The sequence below is a fragment of the Hemitrygon akajei genome, chromosome 5 (genome assembly GCF_048418815.1).
Source record: "Hemitrygon akajei chromosome 5, sHemAka1.3, whole genome shotgun sequence".
In the NCBI taxonomy this organism is placed as follows: Eukaryota; Metazoa; Chordata; class Chondrichthyes; order Myliobatiformes; family Dasyatidae; genus Hemitrygon; species Hemitrygon akajei.
The window spans coordinates 154,813,065-154,839,295 of NC_133128.1; the positions used below are offsets into that span (position 1 = coordinate 154,813,065).

The 26,231-nt window shown below is 39.5% G+C and overlaps 1 protein-coding gene across 10 annotated transcripts in view; it reads left to right on the forward strand.

Annotated features, from left to right (window-relative positions):
• Nucleotides 1-26,231, forward strand: part of LOC140728349 (E3 ubiquitin-protein ligase HECW2-like) — a 318,336-nt gene that overhangs the window by 185,697 nt on the left and 106,408 nt on the right. For 9 of the 10 annotated variants that reach the window (XM_073046945.1, XM_073046950.1, XM_073046955.1 and 6 more), the window contains 5 exons: nucleotides 2,593-2,693; nucleotides 15,069-16,511; nucleotides 16,799-16,894; nucleotides 20,561-20,711; nucleotides 24,475-24,590. In XM_073046945.1, coding sequence (XP_072903046.1) covers nucleotides 2,593-2,693; nucleotides 15,069-16,511; nucleotides 16,799-16,894; nucleotides 20,561-20,711; nucleotides 24,475-24,590 — 1,907 coding nt within the window. The remainder of the gene's footprint in view (nucleotides 1-2,592; nucleotides 2,694-15,068; nucleotides 16,512-16,798; nucleotides 16,895-20,560; nucleotides 20,712-24,474; nucleotides 24,591-26,231) is intronic. The other variant, XM_073046949.1, reaches the window with a different exon arrangement.

The window sequence follows — 26,231 nt, forward strand, 5'->3', positions numbered from 1 at the left end:
ATTTAAAGTTGCTAACCCTTGCCACTTCTGATCCTCTCATGAGGATCAGCTTATGTCCTATGCTTTCCTTCTCCTGAAGGCAATAATCAGCTTTTTGGCCTTACTGACATTAGGTAAGAGGTTGTTGTACCTCATAAATTCTACCTAATATCATTCGGTATGGGAGGATAAAAGGCCTCGTTTGGTTGAGCCTTTTTGATTTTCATTTGCATTCATATGCATCTTAAGAATTCGTCGTGAATTATCTGAAATTAATTGGGATGTGTGGCTCATGTTTTCTCCACAGGTTAAGTCACCTTCCGAGTACTTTAAAAAAAAATTGTGTATTCTTTTCCCTTCGGCCTTCTTTGAATCTACCACATTCTTAAATTCATAAACTCGCACCCCATCACCTTGTTCCCCAGAAGAATTTGTAGAGGTTGCCTCATTTAATAATGAGTAAATGGTTAAGGAATTAAAATAATATTCGATATTCAATTATGTTTGCTTCTTCCAAGTCTAAAACACAGATTGTGCAGACGCTGGTTATCTTGAAAAACACATGTAAAATGCTGGGAAGCTCAGGAAGTCAGGCAGTATCTATGAAGGGAAATAAATAGTTGACAGTTATCAAAAATACACCTTGTATAACAATTTGCAACTTACTTTGATGCAATTACAATTGAATACACTTTCCATCAAATAAAAATGAGGTTGGAAGCTTGTTTTATTAAGGCTATTTTTGTTTTTACAATATATTATTTGTAAAAAAAAGTTCTAATGTGACCCAGTGATTTAGAGTCTGAGAACAAATCTATTGCATTCTGGTTGTATCTTCAAAGCACTGGGCTAGGATAATCCACAGAACATGCTGTTTTCAAGCTGCAGGGATTTCTGCAATCATGCTGCATCTTTTATTTCTGTTGTGTGACTTTCGGATATGTTATGAAGGCAATATGTATTCAGCGAATCTAGACAGCCTTTGTCATTAATTTCCTGTTCCCAAAAAGGTAGTAGGGAGGAGACAAGTAAATAAAAAGAAAGCCAGTTCACTTAAATGCTATTAGTACCAGAGGAGCTGTAAGAGCTCAGTGTGAATTCAATAATTGTTATAATTTAAGGGAAGCAAAAAAACTGATGGACAAATGAAGCTGAAATGCAGTGTTACAATTTCAAATCTCACTGCAGAGACTCTAGCATAAAATCCTGGGCTGATAACAAGATGGTCCTGAGAGAATGTGGGAGGTGCCACTTTTTTGGATTAAATCAAAGCTCAGGCTTCTCCTCCATGTGGATGTAAAAACACCTTTTTGATGAAACAGGGATGTTACCTCTAAATCTTGGCCAAAGAGAAAGCTGTTAATAGGATTGAAGCAGGTCACTTGGCTGTTATTGCATGTTGTTTGTGCACAGCAGCTCACTCAAAATGATGTTGCAATTGTGCACGACAACAGTGAAAACACCAGAAATATTTCATTGTTTGATCTGAGTGAGGCAAGAAAGGCAGTTCATTGCTCGTGTATTAATTTGAACAGATGTCTTTTGGACATTTAAAAATTTTCCGTGGATACATTCAAATGTTTCTGTGTTTAATACTGTTGAGAGATGAGAAGTGTGATCCTTTTTTGTTAAATTCAGTGAATATTGAAACACGCTACAAAAACAAAAGAGCAAGAGCCAGGCCGCGCCGGGCCAATCCTTACAGAATGACTGAGGAGAATTTTTCTGATGTCCTGTTGGCATGGTAGCGCTGGTCTTCCCATGAGATGCAGCAGCTACAAATGCTTAGTTGGCTGCAGGTCATGGAATGCTTTGATATTAGTTGCCAAATGTTCCTGATGGTCAGAGGGATTTGGGAACAGTTGGGGGGGAAAATTAATTAAACAATGCATTGTAGATAGCATTAATTAAAACATAAATGTTGAGCTGAAATAAGGAAAAGTGAACAAGTTACCTTTTCAAATGAGGTTCAGCTAAATGTACTGGGCATGGCTGGTGTAAAATTGAACGGCCAGCTACAAAGTGTATTTTACCCCAGTGGAACAACTCAGTGAATGGCCTTTGTACAGTGGTAAAGCCAGAGGTTGCATGTGGTGCTCTACTCTCCAGTGCATTCTGTACATCTGTACTGCCCGGCACAGACGGAGAAATGTGGGGCATCTCCAAGGACCTACTAGCTTGCCCATTAACAGAATCCAACCCATTAATCATAGGGATTTTTTTCTATGTGGTTGCCGATTTTTCAGGAAATGTATAAAAATGACTTTTCAGTTTCTATTGACAATTGAAAAATGCCACATCAAGATCGTTAGGTGCATTATATTTTAAATTTTGAGACATCTTGGTGTGATGCACTGGGAGCTTCCTTCTGCTCGGCACTTTATACTTCAGAGTATATTAATTATTCTTTACACTATGCCTCAAAGAGTTGAAGGATATTATATTTTCCCCAGATGAAATTTGTAACCTTGGAACCATTAGAATGATGAAATAATAAACAGTCATCATAGTAAACCAAATGAAGTGCTTTATATCAGTTTATTGTAAAAATATTAAATCTTTAACATCCTTGTCTTTAAAAGGCAAATCATATTGAGTCATTTCTTGTTTCAGGGACCAGACCGTAAGCTACAATCTGTGCAGGAGACTTCCAACTGATCATGTCAGCGGTCAGCTCCAATTCCGGGTGGAGCTCACATCATCTATTCATGAAGGTGAAGGAAACCTGCATCCAATCATAGTCATTTACTGTCATCTTTGATACCTGATTGATTCTTAATCCTCATGAGTCTGGTGAATTTCTTATTGATGTTGCTGCCATGACTGATTAAAATTGAGCCACATGGGTGGAGGCTGTAACTGGGAAATAAATACAAATGTCTTTATTCACACAGCAAACCTCCAGGAGTGAGAAAGAGTGAGTCCAGGAAATTCCAAAGGAATCTCACTCTCCTGATACAATGATTTATCTTCCAATATAAGATCATAAAGGATTAAAACTAAGCTACAATGAAGCTAATAAATGATTAATGATAGTTTCATTTGCTATGATCACCTACTTCACTTTAACATTTGGAATACTGTATAGTGAATTACAGATTTCCAATGGCAGCTCAATGTAACTAGTAGAACCCCTTTACATATCTTTTAACATACCCCTTTTCATTACTGGTGTCTGTTCCAAATGCCAAACACCCAAAACATAACCCGTTTGTTAAAGTTTTGAAGGAACTTTACCATAAATGTGCAACTAACCAGAAGATTGTGACAAAACAGATTGTCCTGAACTGTGCCTTGAGTCGTGGGGATACCCCTTTAACCCTGTGCTAATAGTAAGAACGTTCATCCTGTATTTCCCTATATAGTTTCATTGGAACAGTATACTCAGTAACTGGTTTCACTAGCCACAGAATATCAATTGGAAGTTAAATTATGTACAGGTTTTATTTCTATAAGACTGGTTCTCATTTAGTTAATCCATAATTATGGTATCCATAATTTCATAACTCCCAATTGATACCTAACAGTTATGCTATTAGTACTAGGCTAATCTCACAGTTCATGGATTCTTGAGTTCTTTATAATTTATCTTGATTCCTTGACTCTTGGGAAATTCCTTTATTTTGTAGTGTTGGTTATTATTTATTTATATTATGTTTATTATGGATTTTCCTTGGAAATTGGCAAGTGAGCCACACATCAGGATTTTTTAGCTTTGAAACCAATGTTGCACACCCCATTATTTTGCCTCTTTAATATGTAGGTTAAATAAGAAAAATGCAAATTGATTTTTCATGCATTTCCCTAAAACAGTACAAAATTTCCTCATTTCCAAAGGTACTATTTCCACTTGGTTATTCAGATTACAAAGCAAGATTCTTTGTCCCTTCAGCTTCATTACAATTTCCAACTTTTCACTCCTACTGAAACTGAAGGGACAAAGAATCTGGCAGATTGGCCCAATTAGATTAAAAACAAACAAAAATAAGAGCTGAAGATCTTCCCTGGAGTCTTGGTGAACTACAGTAAGTTCTATATAGAAACAGAAATTGCTGGAAGTACTCAGCGGGTTAGGCTACATCTCTGAACAGAAGAACAGCATTCAACGGTTTTGGTGTTTATTTTTCTTATTTGTGACTTTCAGTATCAACAGTTTTTAAAAAAATATAATTACACTTGCACACTGTAGTCAATGTGCTTGTCTTTGTTTGCTTTGGAGTCTTATTGTCATATCTCTTAAAGAAAATGTAACAACCATACTGTTTCTGAACAGAACCCGTTGACGGCATTCATTGCCGTTGTTGTTGATTTTCCTGAGAGTATCTTCTCAGGATCCAGAAAGTTGATGGTGCCAGCTGAAGTAGTCCTGAAATTGAGTTGTCAGGTTCTATGCAGCAATTGGGCCTCAAATAATGTGAGTGGGATGGGGGATGAAGCAAGGCCTGCCCATAAGACTTCAGTGGAAGTGCAACTGTTTGCAAATCTGTCTGTCAGAGATGCCACAGTTCATCAGTGGTTTAAATAGGGCAGGCAATCAGAAATATTTGAAAACATTAAAGAAAAGTAATTTAAAAAAAATAAACAAATAAAATGCTTAGCAATTTGAAATACTTAATAACAACCAAATGTAAATTACAATATGCAACGTATTTTGTTTCTTCCTTGGCACACAATTTGAATGTGCCTGCAGACTCTGCACAAGAGCTGGTGAATTTCAGCAAACTTTTTACATACTTGATAGATAGATAGATAGATACTTTATTCATCCCCATGGGGAAATTCAACTTTTTTCCAATGTCCCATACACTTGTTGTAGCAAAACTAATTACATACAATACTTAACTCAGTAAAAAAATATGATATACATCTAAATCACTATCTCAAAAAGCATTAATAATAGCTTTTAAAAAGTTCTTAAGTCCTGGCGGTAGAATTGTAAAGCCTAATGGCATTGGGGAGTATTGACCTCTTCATCCTGTCTGAGGAGCATTGCATCGATAGTAACCTGTCGCTGAAACTGCTTCTCTGTCTCTGGATGGTGCTATGTCGAGGATGTTCAGAGTTATCCATAATTGACCGTAGCCTACTCAGCGCCCTTTGCTCAGCTACCGATGTTAAACTCTCCAGTACTTTGCCCACGACAGAGCCCGCCTTCCTTACCAGCTTATTAAGACGTGAGGCGTCCCTCTTCTTAATGCTTCCTCCCCAACACGCCACCACAAAGAAGAGGGCGCTCTCCACAACTCACCTATAGAACATCTTCAGCATCTCACTACAGACATTGAATGACGCCAACCTTCTTAGGAAGTACAGTCGACTCTGTGCCTTCCTGCACAAGGCATCTGTGTTGGCAGTCCAGTCTAGCTTCTCGTCTAACTGTACTCCCAGATACTTGTAGGTCTTAACCTGCTCCACACATTCTCCATTAATGATCACTGGCTCCATATGAGGCCTAGATCTCCTAAAGTCCACCACCATCTCCTTGGTCTTGGTGATATTGAGACGCAGGTAGTTTGAGTTGCACCATATCACAAAGTCCTGTATCAGTTTCCTATACTCCTCCTCCTGTCCATTCCTGACACACCCCACTATGGCCGTGTCATCAGCGAACTTCTGCACATGGCAGGACTCCGAGTTATATTGGAAGTCTGATGTGTACAGGGTGAACAGGACTGGAGAGAGTACGGTTCCCTGCGGCGCCCCTGTGCTGCTGACCACCGTGTCAGACCTACAGTCTCCCAACCGCACATACTGAGGTCTATCTGTCAAGTAGTCCACTATCCAATCCACCATGTGAGAGTCTACTCCCATCTCCGTTAGTTTGTGCCTTAAGATCTTGGGCTGGATGGTGTTAAAGGCACTAGAGAAGTCAAGGAATGTAATCCTCACTGCACAACTGACCCCCTCTAGGTGAGAGAGTGATTTGTGCAGCAAATACGTGATAGCATCCTCCACTCCCACCTTCTCCTTATACGCAAACTGAAGAGGATCCGGGGCGTGCCTGGTTTGTGGCCTCAGATTCTGTATTATCAGCCGCTCCATGGTCTTCATCACGTGCGACGTCAAGGCAACAGGTCTGAAGTCATTCAACTCCTTTGGTTGTGGTTTCTTTGGTACCGGGACAATACAGGATGTTTTCCACTGTCTGGGTACTCTTCTCTGCTCCAGGCTCATGTTGAAGATGCGCTGTAGTGGTTCTCCCAGCTCAGTCGCACAGGCCCTCAGTAATCGTGGGGAAACTCCATCCGGTCCAGCCGCCTTGCTGGTACAGATCTTCCTCAGTTGACCTTCCACCTGTGCAGCCGTAATCCTGGGCGTGGGCAAGGTCTCCTGTGAGTGGCTATTTTCCTGTGAGGGAAGTAAGCCTGGTGTGGATTTCTGCGGTGAGGATGAGATTGAGCTGTCGAACCTGTTGAAGAAGTTGTTCAGCTGGTTCGCTTTCTCCACATCTCCACTTATGTTCGCCCCCCGCTTTGCACCGCATCCGGTGATGATCTTCATCCCATCCCACACCTCCTTCATGCTTTTTTTCTGCAGCTTTTGTTCTAGCTTCCTCCTATACTGCTCCTTTGCCCCCCTTATCTGTACTCTGAGTTCCTTCTGAACTCTTTTAAGCTCCAACTGATCACCATCTTTAAAGGCCCTCTTCTTCTGGTTTAGGAGGCCTTTGATGTGACTAGTGATCCAGGGCTTATTATTGGGATAGCAGCGAACAGTTCTAACAGGGACAACTGCATCCACACAAAAGTTAATATAGTCCGTTGTGCATTCAGCAGCAACTTGTAGCAACAAGGAGGCTATTTATCCCACCAGATCCATGATAGCTCCCAACGGAGCAATCCTATGTGTCTCATTCCTCCCTTCCTCATTTCTCTGTAGCCCTTCAGTTTTTTCTGCCTTACATGCCCATCAATTGCTCTTTCATTCTTTTATCGTTACCTTCACTAGCACATAATTTACTGCAGCCTTCCCAAATGTCAGCATGCCAGTGCACAAGTCTGAGATTTACTGCAACGTCAACAACTGTTGTAATAGCCCACAGAAAATACAGAACCAAGCAAGGTACCTACGTGATACATTACTTTTATAATCCTACAGTATGTGTCATAGTACCATGTAGGGCACCACGGTAGTGTAGTGGTTAGTGTCCGCTATTACAGCTCGGAGCATTGGAGTTTGGAGTTCAATTCTGGTGTCTTCTGTAAGAAATTTTGTACATTCTTCCTGTGAGCATGTGAGTTAACTCCAGGTGCTCTAATTTCCTCCCACAGGTCAAAGACATGCCTGTTTATAGGGCAATTGGTCATTGTAAATTGTCCTGTGATTAGGCTAGTTTTAAATAGGTGGTTTGCTTGGCAGCTCGTTAGGCTGGAAGGGCCTGTTGCGCACTGTAATATCTCTAAATAAAAATAAATAAATAAAATGTGGAAAGCAATTCTTAAAAACTTGAAGTTGATTGCTTAAGGTAATTCAGGTTATCCATATACTTATGAATAGAAAATGATTTTGAAATCATATAAGGAGAGATGTAAAAATATAGAAGGGTAAATAGTAAGCAGGAGGTACTTTAAGGAGGATGACCAAATGACTTGTCTTAAATTTTGTCTAAGAGTATCTTAAAGGAGATGGTGAGCTCAATGTTTGCAAATGGAGGTTAATTAAAATTAGTGTTTCACGTGGAAATAAGGTTAGTAGATCTGCTAACAGTAACAGACAAGTGAATAAAAATGTATCGGTAAGGTGTTGAATGTTCGATCTAGATGGTAAATTCTTTTTTTTAATAAACTTTTTTTATTGAGTTTTCAAATAATTACAGAAATAAAAGAAAATATATGAAAAAAAATATATATACCCTTCCCCCCTCCCCTTAACCCCTCCCCCCTAACACCCCTATAGAAAAAAGAAAGAAAGAAAAAAAAAGAGTGCCTGGATATCGGAAGATCCCCACATGCTCCATGGAGTTCGTAATAACTTTAGTATATATATTTATTTCTTTCCCCAAATAACCAATTATTTCATCTTCGGAGCACCTATATATTTAATCCTGTCTTTTGTAAATAAGGGTGCCAAATTTTCAAAGATGTTTCATATTTATCTCTTAAATTATAAGTAATTTTTTCAAATGGAATACAGCTATAAATTTCCTTCTTCCAACGATCTATACTTAAGTATGTATCCGATTTCCAAGTAACTGCAATAGCTTTTTTGGCTACTGCCAGTGCAATTTTTATAAATTCTTTCTGATACTTATTCAATTTGGGTTTCGGTTTTATCCCTTCAATATTGCCTAGCAAAAATAATATTGGATTATGTGGAAGTTGTGTTCCAATAAAACTCTTAAATTTGTCCAAAACGATTGAATTTTAGAACAAGACCAAGTAGAATGTAAAAAAGTACCGATTTCTTGGTTACATCGGAAACACTGATTGGATAAATTTGGGTTTAATTTATTTATTTTTTGTGGTGTAATATATAATTGATGTAAAAAATTATATTGCACTAATCTTAACTGGACATTTATTGTATTTGTCATACTATCAAGACATAGTCTTGACCAATTTGTTTCTTCAATTTTAATATTCAAGTCACTTTCCCATTTTTGTCTTGACTTATGGACTCCTTGTTTAATTGCCTGTTTTTGAATCAAGTTATACATACAAGAAATAAATTTTTTAATCTTTCCTTTTTGAATTAAAGTTTCTATTTCAGTAGATTTCGGCAATAACATTGTTTGACCTAATTTTTCTCTTAAATAAGCCCTTAGTTGGAAGTAACAAAAAAGAGTGTTGTTTGATACTTTATATTTATTCTTTAATTGATCAAATGACATTAATATACCTCCTTCAAAACAATCTCCTATATATCTAATACCTTTTTGAAACCAATTATATAAAAGTTGATTATCCATTGTAAAAGGAATAAGTCTATTTTGAATTAAAGATCTCTTTGCTAATAAAGATTTCTTTGTCTCATCATCAACATTTATCTTATTCCATAAGTCAATCAAATGTTTTAATATAGGAGATTCTTTCTTTTCCCGTATCCATTTAGATTCCCATTTCTGTATAAAATCTTCTGGTGTATTTTCTCCTATTTTATCTAGTTCTATTCTAATCCATGCCGGTCTATCTTTCCCAAAAAAAGATGCAATAAATCTAAGTTGATTTGCTTTATAATAATTCTTAACATTTGGAAGTTGTAACCCTCCTAGATCAAATTTCCACGTCAATTTTTCCAACGATATTCTTGACATCTTACCTTTCCAAAGAAACTTCCTCACATATTTGTTTAACTCTTGAAAAAACTTCTGGGGTAGTTGTATTGGTAGTGATTGAAATAAGTATTGTAGTCTAGGGAATATATTCATTTTTATGGTATTTACTCTACCTACTAATGTTATTGGTAATACCATCCATTTATCAAGATCTTCTTGAATTTTTTTTCAATAATGGTAAGTAATTTAATTTATATAAGTTCTTTATATCATTATCAACTCTTATACCTAAATATTTTATACCATTTGCCGGCCATCTAAATTGAGTTATTAATCGACATTGACTATAATCTCCTTTAGTAAGAGGTAAAATTTCACTTTTATCCCAATTTATTTTGTAACCTGATATTTTCCCATATTCTTCTAATCTATAGGATAATTTACGCAACGAGTGCATTGGGTTTGTTAAATAAAGCAGAACATCATCAACAAATAAGTTAATCTTGTATTCTTCCTGATTAACTCTGAAACCCTTAATATCTGGGTCCATTCTAATTAATTCAGCTAATGGTTCTATCGCCAACACGAATAAAGCAGGTGATAATGGACAACCTTGCCTAGTTGACCTTGTTAACTGAAATGGTGTTGAAATTTGACCATTTGTCACTATTTTAGCTTTGGGATTAGTATTTAAGGTTTTAATCCATTTTATAAAAGATACTCCTAATCCATATTTTTCCAATACCTTAAATAAAAAATCCCATTCCAATCTATCAAATGCTTTTTCTGCATCTAAAGCAACTGCCACACTCATTTCCTCCCTCTTTTGCGCCAAATGAATTATACTAAATAACCGAGTTACATTATCTGCCGATTGTCTATTTTTAATAAATCCTGTTTGATCCATATGTACTAATTTTGGTAAGTATTTAGATAATCTGTTAGATAAGATTGTTGCTGTTATTTTATAATCAGTGTTTAATAAAGAAATAGGTCTATATGATGCTGGCTTTAAAAGATCTCTATCTTTTTTTGGCAATACTATTAAAATAGCTGTCGAAAAAAATTCTGGAAGTTTATGCGTTCTTTCCGCTTGATGTATTAACTCCATAAAAGGAGGAATTAATAAATCTTTAAACTTTTTATAAAATTCAGGTGGAAAACCATCTTCTCCTGGAGATTTATTACTTTGAAGTGATCCTAGAGCTTCTTCGACCTCTTTCAATGTAAAAGGCATATCTAATCCCTTCTGTTCTTCCATATTTAATTTTGGAAGAGTTATTTGTGATAAAAACCTTTCTATCTTGACATTATCATTTTGTGATTCTGATTTATACAACTCAATAAAAATTCTTAAAAGTTTCATTAATTTCTAAAGGTTTATAAGTAATTTTATTTACTCTTGTTCGAATTGCATTTATTGTTTTAGAAGTCTGGTCTGTTTTTAACTGCCATGCAAGGACCTTATGTGATCTGTCACCTAGTTCATAATATCTCTGTTTAGTTCTCATAATTGCTTTTTCTGTTCGATATGTCTGGAGTGTATTATATTGTAACTTCTTATTAATAAGTTGTCTTCGTTTTTCTTCTGTCATATTTCTTTGAGATTCTTTTTCTAATTTTGTAATCTCTTTTTCCAATTGATCTATTTCTATCATATATTCCTTCTTAATTTTAGAAGTATAACTTATTATCTGACCTCTCAAATATGCCTTCATTGCTTCCCACAATATAAATTTATCATCAACTGAATGTGAATTTGTATCTAAAAAGAACTGAATCTGCTTTTTCATAAAATCACAAAAATCTTGACATTTTAGTAATATTGAATTAAATCTCCATCTATAAATTGATTCCTCTTTATCTATCATTATCATTGTCATTATCAAAGGAGAATGATCTGACAATATTCTCGCTTTATATTCCATATTTTTCACTCTATCTTGAATATTCGTTGATAATAGGAAAAAATCTATCCTTGAATATGTTTTATGACTATTTGAATAAAATGAATAATCTCTTTCTTTTGGATTAATTCTTCTCCATATATCAATCAAATTTAAGTCTTTCATCAATGATAGAGTTAATTTTACTACTTTTGATTTTGTGACAACCTTTGTTGATCTATCTAAAACTGGATGTAGACAAAAGTTAAAATCTCCACCTATTAATATTTTGTCATGTGCGTTAGCCAAATTCAAAAAGACCTCTTGTATAAATTTTACATCATTTTCATTTGGTGCATAAATATTCATAAGAGTCCATAGTTCTGAAAAAAATTGACAATGTATAATTACATATCTCCCTGCTGAATCAATTAATATGTTTTGTATTTTAATTGGTAAATTTTTATTAACCAAAATTGCAACTCCTCTTGCCTTTGAGTTAAATGAAGCTGCAATAACATTTCCAACCCAGTCTCTTTTTAATTTCTGATGTTCTATGTCTGTTAAATGTGTTTCTTGTAAAAAAAAAGCTATATCTGTTTTCATTTTTTTAATGTATGTTAAAATTCTTTTTCTTTTCTGGACCATTAAGCCCATTAACATTAAAACTTTAAAAATTCAGTAAATTAGTCATTATTTTTAATTATGTTACTCCAATCTATAATAATACCTAATCTTTCAACTTTCGTGGTATCTTGGGAAATCTTTAAAAAATTCTCCATGTTGCTATGTGTGTCCCCACCGATCATCCAGGCAGAAAGATAGAAGAAAAATAGAGTATAAAGAAAAAAACAAAATACCCCCCTACTAATGTTGTGAAAAAAAAGAACACAACATTACCCCCCTCTGTTGTACGGGTCATGGCGATCGCCATGATTACACATGTGAATCCTGCAGTAACCGATCCAAAGCTCCCCAGCCCCCCCGCAACATAAAAAAGTATATATATAAGAAGAAAAAAAAATATTATTCTCAATTAGTATTTCTGAAATTTTACTTTTCTCCCCTGTATCATCCTTAAATGTCCATCACTTCCATTCACTGTCTCTATCTTCATCTTTAATCCATTACGCTTGGAAGTCTCTATGTGTAATTAGCGAATAAATGGAAGTTTTTGTGTGAACTCCTCCGCTTCTTGATAATCGGTAAAAAATCTTCTTTTTCCCTCCTCCAAAAAAATTATCAGTGTTGCTGGGTGAGGCATTATAAATTTATAACCCTTTTCCCATAAGACTTTTTTCGCTGGGTTAAATTCCTTCTTTCTCTTCAAAAGGTTATAACTTATATCAGGATAAAAAAGAACTGCCTTCCCTGCTATCATCAATGGCCCGTTTCTCTTTTTGGCACTTTGGGCAGCTGCCTTCAGGATCTTTTCTTTGTCTTGGTATCTTAAGCAGTTTATCAAAATTGATCGTGGATTTTGATCAGCTTGAGGTCTTGACCTTAAGGCTCTATGAGCCCTTTCAATCTCAATTAGAGTTTCTCCTTCCATTTCCAATTTTTCAGGGATCCATTTTTGAAAAAAATTTATTGGATCTTCTCCTTCTATATCTTCTTTGAGTCCAACAATTTTAATATTGTTTCGTCTACTAAAATTTTCAAGCTTATCAATTTTTTCCATAAATTGTTTTCTTTCTGATGTCCAGGCAGTAATTTAATTTTCCATTTTATTCATTCTTTCAACCATATCTTCCATTGTAGTTTCCAGATCTATAATTCTCTTTTCCATTTTTTCCTGTCTTTTTGTCATTTTATCAAACATAATCTCCATATTTGTCATTTTTCTTTTGATTACTTTTAATGCGCCTAATTTACGCATTATTTGCTTCAAAGTCTTTTCTATATTTCCAGAAAAACTTTTACCTCTATCTTCATCTGATTTTTCCAGAGAATCTGACTCTCCCTCAGATTCACTTTGACTTTCGGTTTCAGTCGTAACTGGGATTTGTAGTTCTAGTTGCTCTCATTTGCGCATGCTCCTTCCTTCATGTTTGCGCAGTTCTCGTTGGTCTTTTTCTTTAGAAATGGTCGATGTTGCCACAATTTCCTGTTCTGTATCGCCAGAGGTGAAATGTACCTGAGCCCGCGGTTCTTTGGCAAAAGTGTGCCTTGATTCTGTTCCAACTTGCGTTGTCTTCACGGTAGTAGTTTTCTTCATCTTCTGTTTGTGACTTGAAACAATTTGGAGTAGTTTATAAGTAACTTTTAGAAAGTATTGACTAACTTTTCTTCACTTAAACATTAATTTATTGATTTTTTACGGGAGAGCTGGGTTCCAGCGTCTCGATCCTACGTCATCACGTGACGTTCGCCCTAGATGGTAATTTCAGGCCAGCTGGTGGGCTGTTGATGTGGCACAGAGGACAGAAGGCCAGCAATAACAGACTGGACTTCCATTCTTAGTACTATATTAATGGCCGTGTTCAAACGAGAATGCTCCAGTCTCAGGGTGGAGGATGGTCAGAAGTGGGTGTGCAGGTTGCTGAGATTACAGAGGGCTTTGCTTCATGTTCTGTCTCAGATTGACAACATGCGGAAGCGAGAGCAAGGATCGAGACAAGGTGAAAGGAAAGAACCAGGAGGCTTGGAGCATGTGGTACTTCTGAATGTTGCTTCTAAGGGGAAGGGGAAGATAAGAAAAATGGTCCCAGGTTAGGTCCTTCTACGACACAAGTGGTAACCGTGCAAAGATCCTGTGATGAACGGTGGTGCTTAAAGGACTGTATGTATGTATTTGAGCTGCTGGCCCACCTCAGTTAGCAGAGAACTCTCACGTTCTTTACTCTATTATGTGCACTTCCCTGTAGCAATAACTTGATATCAAGAGCTGGCTCCTCATCAACAAGATCCAACAGAACTGAGCCTTGCAACTAGACATGCACAAATGATCCACAGAAATGTTTTAAGAGACAGGACAGCCGCACGCATGGGCTATAAGCTATCTTTGCATATTTTTTGACATTCACCAACTTTGAGAAGTATTAGTCAATCATATTAATGAAATATTTAAAACTGCCAAGCATTTACAGATTTATTGAGGGTTATAAGTAATTAAACATCTAAAAATACAACAATACTTTAAAATAATTAACGTAACTAATTAAAATGCAAATTTCCTGAAACTTTCTCATCCCCTTTGGAGGGAATTCTGTCTACTGAACTGAATAGCACAGACTCAGTGAGCTGATTTCCTCATATGCCTGCTGTTTAACTGCAGGAATTTGATATTCTGCTGCAGGACTCAACAAAAAATCTTATTTTGGAACACTGTCAGAATGACAGCAGAAAGTTTGCATGAGTGGCTCTCAGAAGTGATTCAGATTTTCAGCCTGGCTTTTTTGTCAGCAAAGTTATCTTCTATTGAGCACAGCACAATGCTTTGTAGAACTGTCTCCCACAACTCCAGCAACCTGGGTTCAATCTTGACCCTGGGGTGCTTTCTGTACGGAATTAGCATTTTTTCCCCCTGACAGCATGGGATTCCTCTCAATGTTCCAGTTCCCTTCCACATTCTAAGGACGTGGATTGGTAGTTCCATTGGCCAATACAAATTGCCCTTGTTGTGCAGTTGAGAAATAGAATCTGGAAAAGCTGATGGAAAGCATGGGAAGTAAAAGGAATAAAGGGGATTAGTGTGGGTAAACTCAGTGTATAATGGTTGCTGAGGACACTGGGCTGAGGAGCCTGTTTTTGTGCTGGGTGGAACTGGTGTGAATTAGATTTTTGCAATAAATTGTTTGTCCTGTTGATTTATGTAAACAGTTCTTGTTGGCAACATTATGTGTAAAGATTTACTTCGTTTAATTCTTATTTAATTACCTGAATACCCTTTTATGGTAAATTTGTGAAAATAGAAGACTAGGAATAGCGCTGGTCTATTTTGATGTTAATTGAAGTCTGTTTTTGTGCTGCAAATTAAATATGTCTAGATGCTTCCCCTGAAACTCTGGGCACTTACCTCGGAGCCAATGGTGTAAATGGAGATTTGGGAAGTCCATCCGATGACGAAGATCTGCCAGATCCCTCAGTTTCAGCAGCACATCCTGGCCACATGCAAGTTTTTGTAAATGGACCTCTCCAAAAAGAAAGTACAGGCGCGCACCTTCTAAGTGCATCCAGCGAAATTGGACTTATGGACAGTGCATTTGCAGCACTCAGTGAACCTTCATTAACAAGACATTCAACCTTTCGCCAAGAATCGCTGAACGATTACCTCGATACGGTCTGTGGCAATGTGAGTATTAAACCAAGCTTCGCAGAAGCTCACCTGCATCAGGTTGGAGCCTCTCCCAAATTAAGAAGCAGTTTCCCTACAGACACTAGATTAAATGCAATGCTGCACATCGACTCAGATGAGGAAGACCACGACGTTCGTCCAGAGTTAGCTTGCGAGTTTCATGTAGCAGAGGAGAGTGATGAAAATGGCATACAATTTAAGTGTGCGTCTGAAAGAAATAAGCATTTGGACACTCAGCAGTACACTAATGGGGACCAGCATGGGTTTAGAAGGTCTTTTGACTCACAGATCGATCTGTCTGTAACTGAAGGGGCATCAACCTCGAGTGCAGTGCACCCACAATTATCAGACTCTCAGTGCAAAAATTTTGATGAGGCAGTGTGCAGCCTTTCTTCAGCAAGTCAGATTGTTGGGGAGGATGAGCAGGACAGTGGTGAGGGACAAAGCGGTGGTGACGTTACTGCTGCTGCATGTCAAGAAGATCAAGAGCTTCCTCGGACCGTAGTCGATCAGACGATTGATGCTGAAGGCAGTGCAGAGAGATTGCTCACACAAACAGAATCAGTAGATCGAACCTCGGAACCATCCCAAGTGTCCTCAGAGAATGAGCAAAGTGATGCCACCCGTACGGAGAGTGTCAGTGAGGCCAGCACCAGGCCGGAAGGAGAGAGTGATCTGGAAGGGGCTGACAGCTCGTGCAATGGAAGTGGCTACACTACAAGGGTATCTTCTTCCGTCGGAAGCACCACACGGTTTTCCTCCTTTGAAAGTGCCAGGTTCTCGGAAACTCCAGCATTCTCCTCTCAGGACGAGGAGGATGCTACCTGCCCAACTGACCTGGCAGCTGATGCTGCTGTAGAAGTCCAAGATTCTGATGGGAGCACAAATGTTCCGGCAACTGAAGAAACTACTGAAAACAACCAGGAGGCAACACAGCAGGTGCAAGAGCCCGTTACAATGGATGATTTACCTGCAGCATCCGAGACTGAGGAAATTTGGCAGAGGAGAAGTTTGCAGGTGGCAGCATCTGCAGTCAATGATCTGTCACAACAAGAAGAGGCCAATGTACCTCCTGCCACAACTCCAGAGGATGCAAGTGAAGCAGCAGCCGAGGCTGAAGGGGGTGATGTTCCAGGTAAGGAAAACAAATCTAGAATGTCATTATGAGGCGTCAAACAACAGAGTAAATTAATTACCTGTTGGAGAGGTTATCTTTTCTTGTAAAGGTCTAGACCAAAAAAAACCTTTTACCTGGACTTTGAAATTGAATGCTTATGTGATATGTGTTGCATTGTCGTTCGCATTTACATTAGTGGAATTGGTGATTAAAAGATTTTAAAATATTGGACTAATGTCATTGGAGCCAAATTTATGAAAGGCACTTTGTTACCACTTCTGCTATTGTTCAATATTCTTGGCCAGATTCTCCATCAAGCAGTCACCAACCTTTGAGGTCCCTACCCTCAGTGCGGCAAGATGTCACACGCTATCAGCGTATTGATGAACCGCTGCCACCAAGTGAGTCTATTAAATCTCCTCAGATTTGTGGCTTTTGTATGTTATTCCCACCTGACTTCTTGCCAATTAAGAAAATTGATGGAAAGCCTGCAGGAATGAAGTAAATTAGATTTCTGCCAAAGCCTCAGTGAACCTCTATGGAAATCTTGCCTGACATTGCGCTGATATTCCATGACCACTGTATAGAGTCATAGAAAAGTACAGCACAGAGAACAGGCCATTCAGCCCATCTAGATCGTGCCAAACCATTTAAACTGCCTACTCCCATTGACTTGCACCAGGACCATAGCCCTCCAGATCCCTACCATCCATGTACCTCTCCAAACTTCCCTTAAATGTTGAAATTGAGCGTGCATACACCACTTTTGCTGGCCACACTCTCTTGACCCTCTGAGTGAAGAAGTTTCCCCTCGTGTTCCCTTAAACTTTTCACCCTTAACCTATGACCTCTGGTTTGTAGTTCCACCAAACTCCAATTTGAAAAAGTCTGCTTACACTTACCCTGTCTATACCCCTCATAATTTTGAATACCTCTGACAAATCTTCGCTCAATCTTATACATTCCCAGGGATAAAGACCTAACCTATTCAATCTTTCCTTATAACTGAAGTCTTCCAGTTCTGACAATAACCAAATTTTGCCTTGCCAATGTCTTATATAACTTCAAAATAACATTCCATCTCCTATACTCAATACTTTGATTTATGAAGGCCAATGTGCCAAAAGCTTTCTTTATGATCCTATCTACCTGTGATGTCACTTACAATGATTTATGGACCTATATTCCCAGATCCTTTTGTTCTACTGCATTCCTCTGTGTTTTACTGTTTACTGTGTAAAACCTACCCTGGTTGTACTTCAGTAGGACCAAATTTTCACACTTGTCTGCATTAAGTTCCATCTGCCATTCTTCAGCCCATTTTTCCAGCTGATCCAGATCCTGCTGCAGTCCCTGATGGTCTTCCTTGCTGGCCACTGCACCCCCAATCTTGGCATCATCTGCAAATCAGTTAATTAAATTGTTATCCAGATCATTGATATCAATGACAAACAACAATGAACCCAGCACCGATCCCTGTAGCACTCCACTAGTCACAGGCCTCCTGTCAGAGAGGCAACCTTCTACTTCCACTCTCCGGCTTTTCCCACAAACCCAATGTCCAATTCAATTTACTACCTCATCTACAGCACATTACAAGCCCATCAGCCCACAATGTTGTGCCGACCATGTAACCCTCTCTAAAAGCTGCCTAGAATTTCCCTAACATGTAGCCCTCTGTTTTTCCTAAGCTCCATCTACCTATCTAAGAGGCTCTTAATAGACCCTATTGTATCCGCTTCCACCACCACCGCCGGCAGTGCATTCCACACACCCACCACTCTCTGTGAGAAAAACTTATCCCTGACTTCCCCTTGGTACCTATTTCCAAGTATCTTAAAACTATGCCCCCTTCTGTTAGCCATTTCAGACCTGGGAAAAAGCCTCTGGCTATCCACATGATCAATGCTTCTTGTCATCTTATGCACGTCTATATGGTCACTTCTCATCCTCCATTGCTCCAAGGAGAAAAGGCCAAGTTCACTCAACCTATTTTCATAAGGTACACCCTCCAATCCAGGCAACATCCCTGTAAATCTCCTCTGCACTCTCTAACCAATCTTCTTGACCAATTTCCTATGTGGGACCTTATCAAAAGCCTTGCTAAAATCCGTGTAGATAGCATCCACTTTCCTGGTAACTTCCTTGAAAAGCTCTGTAAGATTGGTTAGATATGAACTACCACTCACAAATCCATGCTGACTATCCCTAATCAGTCCAAGTCTATCCAAGTACTCCTTTCTAAAAAGTCTGCCTATTAAGCTATTTCATTCTTGTTCTGTTTTTAATTTTGGGAAATTATGAACCATTTCTATCACAGAATTGAGGGTTGGGAGGAATGACAACAGTCTCTAGGATTGGAAATGTGACCAAGTAGTGAAATTGGAAGTAAAATAGTTTTGAATGTTTATGTTTGCCACATTGTAAGTTATTTCTTAATCTCACTTCAAGTATTTGAAGCCCACTTTTACCAGTGGTTTCTTCACATATAATCAAGCTTAGGAAATACTAATTGCTGTGTGGAAGAAGGCCTTTCATCTCCTCAAGCCTTCACACAAGCAATCCAATCTGACTGTTCCTCTGGTCCTTTCTCTTTTGTTCTCTGAACTTTTCTCCCTCAAATATCCACTCTAGATAACTCAGATCATACTACTCATTAAGAGGATTGACACCAGATTATAGCCATATTCAGCAAGATAAAGCTTTTCTTTGCTCACTCCTGTTCCCCACCCGCACCAACTTAAACCTGTTTCATTTGGTTCTTAGCTCTTTTTTACACTCACTTCATCTGGACTCTTAGTGACCTTTGCTTCTTTCAAATCATATCACAATCTCCTTTCTTTCATGAAGAATGAAAATCCCAGTTCTTTAATCTTTCCATGTATCTAAAGCCCTACATACGAAATCATTTCTGCAAATGTGGCATCTTCATTACCTTCCCAATGATCAATGACCACAATCAATTATAAAATACAGATGAATCAGTGTTTAACAGTACTTCAACATAATCTTTTTGTCTGTGTTCTGTGTCTCTCTTTATAAAATCAAGAATTCAGTTAACATAAAATCAAAGAACAATACTGCATGGAAACAGATGCTATGGCCCAACTAATCCATGCTGACCACAGCGCCCGCCCAGCTAGTCTCAGTTTCCAGCATTTGGCCCATATCCCTCTAAGCTCCGCCCCTTCGTGTAACTTTTCAAGTGCTTATTTAATGATGCCATTGTAACTTCCTGAGCCATTTCTTTCTGGCAGATCATTCCATATTGTCACCACCCACTGTGTGAACATGTTGCTCCTCATGCCCCTTTTACATCTCTCCTAAATCTAAGCCTCCTAGTTTTGGACTGTCTTTCCCTGTTGCTATAAAACCTATCTGCACCCCACATAACATTATATATTTCTCTTAAGGTTGCCACTCATTCTCCTATGTTCCAAGCATGGCCAGCCTCTTCCTATCACTCAGGCTCTCTTGCCTGGCCACACCCTTGTAAATCTTCTCTGCACTCTTTTCAGCTGTCTTTTTCTAAATAACTGACACAATCTGTCCTGCCACCTTCAAATATTTGTATGCATGTCATTCCAGGTTTTGAGTTAATACTCTACATTTTATCCTTTGTTGCCTTTTCTCATTCTTCTTTCCAATTTTGGGCTGAAAATCACAGAAGTTGATGGATTTACCTTAAAGTTTTGAATGTGATAAAAGCCAGTTTGGAATTATAGTCTTCTTAACTACAGTTATAAGTTTTCTATTAGCAGCTTTAATGAAAGATGAAAGAAATACAGTATTAAATGTGTGGCATTAAAACCTTTAAAGTTGGACTAGCTAGGGTACAAATACTTTTACCAGCTCACTTGCTGCAGGATTAATTCTGCTGGTACAATATAATCTCCAAGAGTTTATTGTCCAGGGGAATTCTTTTTAAATGTGTAGTTGGCTCGGTTATTGAAATTTGCAAGCTAATTTTGGAAATCTGTTTTAGCATAATCTTAAATGTCAAAATGACTGTTGAAATTCTGTCTCTGTATTTGATTTTTGTTGTTCCACTGTACATCCCACCATAGATTGGGAAGCTCGCATTGACAGCCACGGACGCATTTTCTATGTGGACCATGTGAATAGGACAACCACTTGGCAAAGACCCACAACTCCTGCACGTCAGCAAATGGTTCAACGTTCGAATTCAATCCAACAGATGGAGCAGCTGAATAGAAGGTACTGGAATAAAATCTAAGTTCAAGTTTATTGCCATAGGCATACACACACAGGGTATAAGTGCATGAAAATTAGTTTTTGTTTTGCAGTAACAATGCAGTACATTACAAATGTGACAAGCATAAGTCAATATAAATTAACATGCATTATCCATAACTTACATGACAAAGCAATTGTGATGACATTAGTACAAGTTCAGAGAAAGGGAAAGAAATATATTTTGAGGTAGTGTTTGGGTTCAAGAACTTGATGAAAATGAGCGAGAAGCTATGCCACACATTTTGCCCTCCCATTGGTTAGTACAGTTGATTGAGATTAGAATCCACTGTCAGGCCGACTAGAAGTCAGCTAGCTTGGCTGATTCAGTTCTACCTGGAAATAGCCACTAAAGGTAAGTTTATAAAATTATGAACACTGGTGCAATGACATGTCAATACACTTAAACTGACGGTTGTGTTCATGCAGAACAACATTGAGCACACCAGTCGCCTCCATGAAATTTTGCATGAGATGCTTGAAATCAGTTAAAAATATTTGGTAGATTTATTTTGTTATGGTTTGAGTCTAAGTGCAACACTTCCTCATTGTGTTTTACATGGCCAGTGCTCAGTTTAAAGGATGTAGAACTGCATAGGATTCACATTGCTGTTGGTGTATTTGGCTCTTCTGCTCTGTATTCCAATCAATCCTCTTCCCACTTCATCTAATCTTAGCCAGTATGTCCTTCCTTTTATTTCACCATCCTGTACAAGTGTTCCCAAGCCGTTGCCTTCTCTACTCCATATGGCTGTGTCTACTCTACCCACAGCCTGCCTCAAAATGGGAAAACCTTGTGTTTATTTATCCTCTCATATTGCCTCATAAGTTTAGATTGATCATCCCTCATTTCTTCCAAGAAGCGTTGCAAAGTGCTCCAATTCCCACTCACATCCCGAAGATTTGGGACATAGGTCAGTGACTTAATTGGCCACTGTAAATTGCACACAGTGTTAGAATTTTGAGTGGATTTGATGGAATATTGGGAGAATTGGATTAATGTGGGATGATTATAAATGAGTGGTGAATGGTTGGTAGGGACTCAGTTGGCCTGTTTCCAAGTTCAAGATCAGTTTATTGTCATTCGGCCATACACATGTATACCGCAAAATGAAACATTCCTCCAGACCAAGGTGCACAACACAGTACATATAACTCACAAACATAACACATAAAATAATATCACAGATATATTAACAAATAATAACATGCAAGACCATGAGATGTTGGAGCAGAATTAGGCCATTCAGCCCATTAAGTCTGATCCACCATTCCATCAGGGTTGATTTATTATCCCTCAATTCCATTCTCCTGCCTTTTCTCAGTGACCTTTGATCCCTCACCACCCTGACTAGACTAGAGCCAATCAACCTTTGCTTTAACTATACTTAATGAGTTGGCCTCTTGTCACCTGTGGCAATGAATTCCATAGATTCTCTGGCAAAAGAAATTTCTTTTCATCTTTGTTCTAAATGGGCATCCCTTTTTTTCCCAAGCCTTTGCTTTCTAGATTCACCCACTATAGGATCCTCTCTACATCCACTCTATTTCGGCCTTTCGATATACGGTAGGTTTCAATGAGATTCCCCCCTCATTCTTCTAAATTCCAGCAAGGACAGCCCCAGACCATGAAACACTCTTCATACATTAACCCGTTCATTCCCAGAATCATTAATTGGGGGCCTCTGGACGACGTGGTTCGAAGGGCCGGAAAGGCCTATTCCATTCCCTATTTTAATAAATAAATAAATTTTATCATGAACCTCCTCTGGACCCTCTCCAATGCCAGCACATCTTTTCTTAGATAAGGGCCAAAAACAGCTTGCAATACTCCAGGTAAAGTCTGACTGATGCCTTATAAAGCTTCAGCATTATATCCTTGCTCTTGTATTCCAGTCCTCTCATAATGAATGCTAACATTGCATTTGCCTTCCTCACCACCAACTTAACCCGCAAGTTAACTTCTGGGGGATTCTGGACGAGGACTTCCGTGTTCATTTACACCTCTGAATTTTGAATTTTCTCTCCATCTAGAAAACAATCTACACTATATTCTTTCTACAAAAGACTATACACTTCCCTATCTGCCACTTCTTTGCCCATTCTCCCAATCTATTTAAGTCCTTCTGCAGACTTCCTCAAAGCTACCTGCCGCTCCACCTAGCTTCGTATCATTTGTAAACTTGGCCACAAAGCCATCAATTCTGCTATCCAAATCTTTGGCTTATAACCTGTAAAGAAGTGGTCCTAATACCGAGCCCTATAGAATACTACTAGTTACTGGCAGCTAATCAGAAAAGGCCCCTTTATTCCCGTTCTGTGCCTCCTGCCAGTCACTCAATCTTCTATCCATGCTAGTATATTTCCTGTAATATCATGGGCTCTAATCTTGTTAAGCAGCTTTATGTGCGGCACCTTGTCAAAAGCCTTCTGAAAATCCAAATAAACAACATCCACTAAATCTGTTTGTCTATTCTGCCTGTTATTTCCTCAAAGAATTTCAACTTTATACTTTATATAACCGGCAACCAGGAGATCTTGTCTGTTGTGGCGGACGGAGTGGAGGTGCTCGACGAAGCGGTCCCCCAATCTGCGTTGGGTCTCGCCGATGTAGAGGAGGCCGCACCTTCAACAGGACCCCACCACTAAGGACATATTTCCCTCTCTACCCCTCTCTGCTTTTCGCAGGGATCATTCCCACCGCGACTGCCTGGTCCACACGTCCCTCCCCACGGATCTCCCACCTGGTACTTATCCCTGCAAGCGTAAGTGCTACACCTGTCCCTACACCTCCTCTCTTACCACCATTCAGGGCCCCAAACAGTCCTTCCAGGTGAGGCAACACTTCACTTGTGAGTCTCTTGGGGTCATCTATTGCTCCCAGTGTGGCCTCCTCTACATCGGCGAGACCCGACATAGATTGGGGGACCACTTCATCGAGCACCTCCGCTCCGTCCGCCACAACAGACAGGATCTCCCAGTTGCCACTCACTTCAACTCTGCTTCACATTCCCATTCGGATATGTCCATACATGGCCTCCTCTACTGCCATGATGAGGCCAAACTCAGGTTGGAGGAGCAACACCTCATATACCGTCTGGGTAGTCTCCAGCCCCTTGGTATGAACATCAAATTCTCCAAATTCGGTAATTCCCTCCCTCTCCCTTCCCCCATCCCACTTTCACTCTGCCTCCTCTTCCAGCTGCCTATCACCTCTCTCATGATTCTGCCTTCTTCTACTACCCATAGTGCTTTCCCTTACTATCCTTCTTCACCTCTCCTGCCTATTCCCTCCCTGCTTCCCCTCCCCCACCCCTTGATCTTTCCTCTGATTGGTTTTTCACCTGGCACCTTCCCCCCCCCCCCCCACCTTCTTTATAGGGCCCCTGCCCCCTCCTTCTTTAGTCCTGACAAAGGGTCTCGGCCCAAAACGTTGACTGCTCCTTTCAACGGATGCTGCCCGACCTGCTGAGTTCCTCCAGCTTGTTTGTACGTGGTACTCAGCGTGACTGGAGCTAGAGATGTTTCTGCCAACACAGAGTGCCTGTGGCTTTTCTGTCAAGAAATCCAGGATCCAATTACAGAGAGAGGTGTTGAGATGGGTTCCCTTCTGTATCTGTCTCATGAACAGGCAAAATCCTATCAAATCCTGAAACCACAACTATGGAAAACCCCAGATATCTTCAGCCTTTGCAAACCTTCAAAGCTCTTTTCCACTCTTTTCCAGATATCAGAGTATTCGCCGGACGATGACAAATGAGAGGGCCGAAGACATGGGCCAGGCCAGTTGTTGTGCTGATGCAGGAGCAGGAGCTGAAAGCCATTTTGCTCATTTCAGTTCAGGTAAGGAGGCAGTCTATCTCCATTCATTAATACACGTTTCATGTAAATCATGGTTGGCAGAGGTCAGTATTCCATGTTTATGTGGAAATAATTGAGACTTATAACGGAATGAAATCTGTCAATATAGGGTAATGTAATGGGTGACAGATGACACACATTGTCTATAATAGGAAGTGTTCTACATAATGCACAAACACTGTCATCGAGTTGTTCCACTCACTTTAAGAGACAGTGTCTGATGTTAATGTAAGGTGACTGTTTGTATGGAAGTAAAGGGCCGCGGCTTTCGTTAAGCAGATAAAATGACTCTCGCATGTTGTATTTACAAAATCCTAAGTTGGTTTGAACAAGCTGAAGTCTAGTTCGCACTGTGAAAAATCACTCTGGACAATAGCAAATTTTACTATGTTGAAGCATCACTAAGTAGTTCTACTACAGCCGCAGTGGTGAGTCTACTAGAAGACCCACCTGAATGTGATAAATATGTCACTCTGAAAACTCTCCTATTACAGACTTTTAGACTGTCTGAGACTGTGTGTGCCAAACAGTTGCTCTCCTTGCCTGACCTGGGTGAGGCTAGGCCTTCAGAACTGACAGACCATTTGCTATCTCTCCTGGGCAATCACTATCCTTGTTTCATTTTTAAAGCACTCCTTATGCAACAAATAACTGATCAAGTTTACACAGCCCTCGCTAATACACATTTGGTGGACAACAGGGAGCTTGCTAAAATGGCTGGTAGTATCCTCTCAGTCAGACAGGGGTCCATCCTTCCTCCTCCTTTCCCTGTCTCAATAAACCCTGCCAACAGAGCCTCCAGCAGACTCACGTCTGCGGCTCCGAACCAGACAATGCTGGATCTGAGTTTTTACCACTCACACTTCAGCATGAGTGCCAAAATGTGCCGACTGCCTTGCAACTTTGACAGTGCCAGCACACCGGGTCATCGGAGGTCTGTGAGCACTGTGGGTTCTAGGGCTGTCGATTGTTCATTACAGGCACACTTTCAGGGTGACGCTCCCTGTGTGATAGGGGTGCTTGAGAGCATGCAGAGAGTGACGGACCCCTGCTGGAGGATGTCAACAGCAGCAGGGTCCGACTTATGGGACACAACATGTGATGCTCTGCTTTGGTGGACGATGCTACACATGGGAATTTGTCTCGACTAAAGCTGCTGGGCCTCTGCTTGGCGCAGATATCTTGAGCGTTAGAAGACTGTGAATAGCCCAAAAGAACTGTTGGCTTGTGGGTGTGAAGGACTTTGGGTTATTACCCTGTACCTCCAGTAAGTTCCACATGATGACTCAGTCTAGCACGTGCATCACCCCATGTGAATTCACTCGCCTGCTGGGTGAATTCCCAAACCTCATCAAGCCCAGATTTTCCACTACAGCCACAAAGCATGGGGTCGAGAAGCACATTTCCACATCTGGCTCGCCTATCCGTGCCCATATGCAGAGATTGGTCCCAGAAAAGCTGGCCAGTGCGAAGGCTGGCTTGATGAATTGGAAATGCTAGGCACTGTATGCAAGTTGAATAGCCCTTGCACTTCACCCCGCCACGTGGTTCCGCAGTCCAGTGGCGACAAGTACTGCTGCCTTCACAAGGCCACAACCCCCAGTCATTACCCAGTCCGGTACA